At 45.0% G+C, this 6,914-nt stretch overlaps 2 protein-coding genes across 2 annotated transcripts; both read left to right on the forward strand.

The window, feature by feature from the left end:
- The first annotated feature begins 665 nt into the window (after positions 1–665).
- On the forward strand, positions 666–3,017 carry LOC106001797 (endogenous retrovirus group K member 11 Pol protein-like). The gene has a single exon (XM_013036774.1). It carries the CDS (start codon positions 666–668, stop codon positions 3,015–3,017), a length of 2,352 nt encoding a protein of 783 aa, XP_012892228.1.
- A 60-nt stretch (positions 3,018–3,077) lies between these two features.
- Positions 3,078–5,051, forward strand: LOC106001798 (MLV-related proviral Env polyprotein-like). The gene has a single exon (XM_013036776.1). The coding sequence runs from the start codon at positions 3,078–3,080 to the stop codon at positions 5,049–5,051; it is 1,974 nt and encodes a 657-aa protein (XP_012892230.1).
- Positions 5,052–6,914: the final 1,863 nt, after the last annotated feature.

Consider the following 6,914-nt stretch of genomic DNA (forward strand, 5'->3'; position numbering starts at 1 on the left):
CCGTTCCTAGGCCTTTTGGACACTGGCGCTGACGCCACAGTCATAGCAAAAAAATATTGGCCTAAATCCTGGCCACTGGAACCCACAGTAACTCACCTAAAGGGCATAGGTCAGATTCAAAATACCTTACAAAGTTCTAAGTTTCTCCAGTGGACAGACTCGGAAGGAAACTCGGGGACAGTGAGGCCCTTCGTGGTTGAAGGGTTGCCAGTTAACTTGTGGGGAAGAGACATTATGACCCAGATGGGGGTCATTATGATGAGCCCTAATGACAAGATAACTCAAATGATGCTAAAGACTGGTTTTTTGCCAGGCAGAGGACTGGGAAAACATGAGCAAGGATGTACCCAGCCCATTATACCCATTCCTAAATTAGACAGAAGGGGATTAGGGACAGACCTTTTTTCCTAAGGACCACTGCTCCTCCTGCACGCCAAGCCGATAAAATAACTTGGAAGTCTGATGAGCCGGTTTGGATAGAACAGTGGTCCATGCCTTCAGAGAAAGTTCAGGCTGCCCTTCAGTTGGTGCAGGAACAGTTAGAGCAAGGACACCTTGAACCTTCCACCTCCCCCTGGAACACCCCTATTTTTGTAATAAAGAAAAAAACGGGCAAATGGAGGTTATTACAGGACCTTAGAGAAGTAAATAAAACAATGGTTCCCATGGGGGCATTACAGCCTGGATTGCCTTCCCCTGTAGCCATTCCTAAAAAATACTTTAAAATTGTTATAGATATTAAAGACTGCTTTTTTTCCATTCCCTTACACCCTATGGATTGTAAACGATTTGCCTTCTCCATACCCGTTGTAAACCATATTGGCCCCAATCCCCGATTTCAGTGGAGAGTATTGCCCCAAGGCATGGCTAATTCACCCACCTTATGCCAAAAATATGTAGCTCAATCCATTGATCCAATCAGGGTTCAATTTCCCACAGTTTATATTGTACATTATATGGATGATTTACTGATAGCTGGAAAAACTGAGGATGAGACACAAAGAGTTGCTCAAATAATTGTTAAGGCCCTTTTGGATAGAGGATTTTCCATAGCCCCAGATAAAATTCAGACCCAATACCCCTTTTTATTTCTAGGATTTGAGTTATGTCCAGACCTTCTATATACACAAAAGATCCAAATTAGGAGAGACACTCTTCAGTGCCTTAATGATTATCAAAAACTTTTGGGGGATGTTAATTGGCTGCGGCCATATTTAAAAATAACAAAAGGAGACCTGCGCCCCCTTGAGGACCTCCTTAGAGGAGATCCTGATCCCCTCTCCCCTAGACATCTTACTAAGGAGGCCGAAACGGCACTAATTAAGGTTGAATCAGCCATAGCTCAACAATATACAGGATACTTTGATCCGGGTGCGCCCCTATATTTAGTCATCTTTTCCACAGAATTTGCACCCACTGGCCTACTCTGGCAGGAGTCGGTGCCCTTGCTTTGGGTACACCTTCCCATGGCTAAAAGAAAAATTCTCCCCACTTATCCTTCCCTGGTTTGCCAAATAGTTATGAGAGGAATAACTTTATCTACACGTTATTTTGGAAGAGACCCTAATTTTGTTATCACGCCATATGATGAGGGGCTAATCAAATGGTTGTGTACCCGTGACCCTGATTGGGCTGTTCTTATTTGCTCCTATTCCGGAGAATTTGATACACAAATGCCAAGTAATAAACTTCTTCAGTTTTTCTCCCTCACCCCTTTTGTATTTCTTAAAAATACCCAGGAAAAGCCCATCCCGACTGCCCCCACTATTTTTATTGATGGGTCAAAAAATGGCAAAGCTGCTTATGTTCTTAACAAACAACAACATGTTATAGAAACCTGCTTTAAATCAGCACAGCTGGTAGAATTGTTTGCTGCCATTACTGTTTTTGATAAATATAAAGATAGCCCTTTTAATTTGTATTCAGATAGCAAATATGTAGTTGGGGCTTTACAGACTTTGGAGATGGTTCCTATAATTCAGCCTACTACTCCTACTTTTCAAATGTTTTCTGAGTTACAAAAACTGATTCGACAGAGGTCAACACCCTTTTATGTGGGTCATATCCGTGCCCACACAGGTTTGCCCGGACCTCTGGCTCAAGGAAATGAACTTGCCGATTTGGCCACACGTTCTGTTTTAATTTCTCATTTAGAGTCTAGCCAGGTAACAGCTGCACGTGAGGCTCATCGCCTTCATCATCTTAATGCTCAGACTTTGAGGCAAAGGTTCTCAATCACCCGAGAACAGGCTAGGGAAATTGTAAAAGGCTGTAAAAATTGCCTAATGCTTTTACCTGAACCCCATAATGGAGTAAACCCTTGGGGGCTCACGCCTGGACAGCTGTGGCAGATGGATGTTACCCATGTTCCCTCATTTGGCAAAGTCAAATTTATACATGTTACTATAGACACCTTTAGTGGGTTTATCTGTGCCTCTGCCCATAGTGGGGAAGCCACCAAGGATGTTATTAATCATATGTTATATACATTTACAGTATTGGGCCAACCAAAGAGCATAAAAACCGACAATGGCCCGGGATACACTAGTAACAAATTTAAACATTTTTGCTTACAGTTAGGAATTAAACATGTTACAGGGATACCTTATAACCCACAGGGTCAGGGCATTGTGGAAAGGGCCAACCAAACGCTTAAAAACACTTTACATAAGCTACGCTCGCAAGAAACTCTGTTTCCTTTTAAAGGAAATCAAAAGGCTTTGCTTTCTCATGCTCTCTTTGTTTTAAACTTTCTAACGTTGGACGCCTTTGGAAGGTCTGCTGCGGAAAGGCATTGGCACCCAAAAACTCAACAAGGGTTTGCCCAGGCCCTTTGGAGAGATCCCATTACAGGAAAATGGAATGGGCCTGACCCAATTATCATTTGGGGAAAAGGATCTGCATGCGTTTATGATTCCAAAGAAAATGGAGCCAGATGGCTACCCGAAAGATTGGTTAAACTATATGCTAATGTTAATGATTCAAACAACAATGCCAATAAACATAATGATAAATAGGTCCAGGCATATAACCTGAGACAAAAATCTTTTTCTCTCTTTCAGATCCTACTATAAAAGATGACCTTCGCTTTGCCTGTCCACCTGACCTTTTGGATTATGCTGATGCCGGTGGTTACCACGACTAGCCCCCATGTGCCTGTTAAACAGACGTGGTCAATTGTAAACCCCAACACTGGAGAGGTCGCCAACGCCAGCTCGTCTACTCTTTATCCACCAAAAGCCTGGTTTCCAGATCTGTTTGTAGATCTTTGTGATATTATAGGGGGAGAGTGGGACCCTTCCGACCAGGAGCCTTTCCCTGGGTATGGTTGTGCCAGCCCAGGACAAAGACATAGTACTAGAAACCAACGATTCTATGTCTGCCCTGGCCATAGTCGATCTAAATCCCAACTTAAAAAATGTGGCGGACCAGGGGAAGGTTATTGTGCTGCCTGGGGGTGTGAGAGCACCGGAGCAATTTGGTGGTCTCCCCCCATTAAGGACCTTATAAAGGTCGAGGCCTGGAATAGAAACATGCAGGGAACTGGCACTTGCACCGGACACGGGGCTTGTGGACCTTGCTATGACTCCACAATATGGCCCGGCCGACCATGGGCAACCCCAGGTGGTCGGTGTAATGGATTAAAAATCAGCTTTACAAACCGGGCAAAATCAATAGATTTGTCTAAATGGACACAAGGCCTCTCTTGGGGACTTCGCCTGTACCGAACCGGCTATGACCCAGCCACAACCTTTACCATTCGGCTACAGATGGAACCTCTTTACATAGCTATTGGGCCAAATTTAGTTATTACTAATCAACAAAAACCAATAGCTTCAAAAACCAATACAACCCCCAAAATGCCTAATGCAAACGTGTCTTTGCCATCCCGGACATTGCCAACCCCAATTGTTGGCCAGTCCCATACAAATGATAGGCTTTTTAACTTAATATTGGGGGCTTACATAGCCCTAAATGCTTCAGATGCCAACAAAACACGAAATTGTTGGCTTTGTCTTGCTTCCAACCCTCCCTATTATGAAGGAATTGCATTTGACGACAGTTTTACTAATGTCTCTACCCCTGACACTAGGTGTCAGACTCAACCCCATAGACTGACACTTTCTGAGGTCTCTGGAGCAGGTCTTTGCCTGGGAAAAGTCCCCGCCACCCACCAACATCTGTGCAACAAGACTATTTCAACCTTGGGTCCAAGGGGCTTTTTGTTGCCCCCCACTGGATCTTATTGGGCCTGTAGCACGGGATTAACACTTTGTGTGGCCATTGAGGTATTTAACCACTCCTCTGAATTCTGTGTACTAATTCAGCTATGGCCTCGTGTCACTTACTATGAGGAACAAACATTTTTGCAATTATTTGAACAAAAGCTCAGGTATTCCCGGGAGCCTCTATCTGTAACCTTAGCCCTTTTGCTTGGTGCTGGCGGCATAGCTGCGGGAATAGGCACAGGGACCACTGCCCTAATACAAACTAAGGAACTTTTGCAATTACAAGCAGCTATGACCGAGGACCTTGAAACTATAACAAAATCCATTTCTGCTTTAGAAAAATCCTTAACCTCACTTTCAGAAGTAGTGCTACAAAACAGGAGAGGCCTGGATCTATTGTTTTTAAAGGAAGGAGGCCTATGTGCCGCCTTAAAAGAAGAATGCTGCTTTTATGCAGACCACACTGGGGTGGTGAGGGACTCCGTGGAAAAATTACAAAAACGTCTAAAACAAAGACATATTTTCCTCTCCAGTTGGAGTTCCGGAGCTGGGAGCTGGGTCGGGGGCGGGATCAGTCATAACTCTCTGCTGTCCACGTTACTCCCTTTCCTCGTCCCCTTAATTACCCTCCTCCTCTTCCTTGCTTTTGGCCCTTGGGCTTTTCAACGACTAACCCAGTTTATTAAAAATCAGATCAATTCGACCTTTACCAAAACCGTTTCAGTACACTACCATCGGGTAGAAACCCAAGAACAGGCTGTTGAGGCAGAGCAAGGGCTCAGGTTCAGCGCCTCACGGTCCCAACCTCCCCCCCGGGGCTAGCTAGAGAGTACTCAATGACGGGATTAGTATGGGGCCTGCGCTGGAGGCACAGCGTACAGAGGTCGTCGAGACCGGCTCAACATGGCACGCTGCCAGAAGCAGGAGGCACCCCATATAGCCTAAGACAGGGGTTCTCTCAGTCGGGCCAAAAGTCAACTCTGGCCATTTTTATAAAAGGAGGGGGAATTGTTGGAGACCCGAAACCTGCCTGAGAATGCTCTGGCCTCTTTCAAACACCTAATTGACAAGTAGCCGTTCTCAGAAATTCCAAGGTGTACATTTAGATAACTTCCTAAAACAATATTTGGCTAACCATAAATATTCCCCCAGCCCTAAGCAAACAACATTTGACTAACAATAAAACTTCTCTTATCTCCAGCCCATAGCAGACGGCGCCTGGATAACCATAAATGTCTCTTAAAGAAATCACAGGAGATACCTTTAAGATGAGCACAACAGCTAAAAGGATAAGCACGACCCATCCCTGACCCCGGGACTTCTCACCCTTGCTTCTGCAAAGTTTTTTTCATTCTTTCCCTTCCCCTGTCCCTTCGGGTATATAAACCCTGCCTCACTTTAATAAAGCAGACCTTGACACAACTCAGAACGGCTCTGTCTTTCTTAATGCGCTTGGTCTCGATCCTCTCTCGCCCCCCTTGGTTCTTTCAGGAGGTGCCCCCTCGAATCCCCCACAAAATTACCTGGCCTGCTGGACGGGTCACAGTGTGAGGAGGTTGAAGCCCTGCAAGGATGCAGACCGAAGATGCCTGGGACAGACCGATGCTCTCTAACTCTCCTTACTGCCCTGTATTACTGTTGGGGAATATGTAGAGCATTTAGATCCTGGTCACCGTCAAACAATAATGTTTTAAATCCCTGAAGTTCTGAGTGCTCTGTATACTTTCGTTTTGTTTTTTGTTTTTGTCGGTCCTGGGGCTTGAACTCTAGGCCTGGGCGTTGTCCCTAAACTCTTCAAGTCAATGCAAGCGCTCTACCTTGAGCTATTGCGCCACTTCCGGTTTTCTGGTAGTTTATTGGAGATAAGTGTCTCACCTTCTCTCCTGCCCAGGCTTGCTTGCAACCGTGTTCCTCAGATTTCAGGCTCCTAAGTTCATAGGATTACAGCTGTGAGCCACCAGTGCCTGGCTCTATCTTACTCTTTGCATCCTGAGTTCCTAAACACTTGTGACCTCTCTCAGAATTAAAAGAAAAAAATTTCACCTGTTATTTTAGACAGAATGAGGCACTTTCAATATAGCTAGGATGCAGAGCAAAGCTTCTTGGGAAAGCTGGGTGCTGTGAATTTCTCTCTGGAGGGGTGTCTCTTCCTTGGGGAAGGTGTAGAGCCCTCCTTCCCGGAGGGCCTTAAGACTGTTCTAGGGTCCCCATATTCTGAGTACTCTATCTTATCGTTTGTACCTGCGCTCCCTAACCCTGGTCACTTCTCCCAGAATTGGAAGAACAAAATTTGGACTGTTTACTGTGAATAATGCAAGGGTCATTAAGCCTTGCTAAGATTCAGAGCACAGTTGACTGGGACAGAACAATGCTTTCTATTTCTCCTAAGTGGCTTGTCTTTCTTTTGGGAAAAGTTGAGAGCACTCAGAACTTGGAGACCTTAAAACAATTTTCTTGATGTTCTCCAAATTCTGAGCACTCTCTCTTGTTGTTTGCATCCTGTGATCCCAAACCCTCCTCATCTCTCCCAGAATTGCAAGTAAAAAGGGTTGTCCAGGGGATGGTGACACCAAGAGGGGCTTTGAAACATGGCAGGATGCACACAGGGGCTGCTAGAAACCGAATGATGTTGTCTATTTCTCTTCAGGGGCTGGTCTTTCCTTTTTCAAAGGTATAGAGCATTCA

This window comes from Dipodomys ordii, unplaced genomic scaffold, assembly GCF_000151885.1.
Source record: "Dipodomys ordii isolate 6190 unplaced genomic scaffold, Dord_2.0 Scaffold429, whole genome shotgun sequence".
Lineage (NCBI taxonomy): Eukaryota > Metazoa > Chordata > Mammalia > Rodentia > Heteromyidae > Dipodomys > Dipodomys ordii.

Bases quoted from the DNA above. Each gene is read 5' to 3' on its own strand.
- LOC106001797 (XM_013036774.1), top strand. From the start codon at position 666: ATGGGGGCATTACAGCCTGGATTGCCTTCCCCTGTAGCCATTCCTAAA.
- LOC106001798 (XM_013036776.1), top strand. From the start codon at position 3,078: ATGACCTTCGCTTTGCCTGTCCACCTGACCTTTTGGATTATGCTGATG.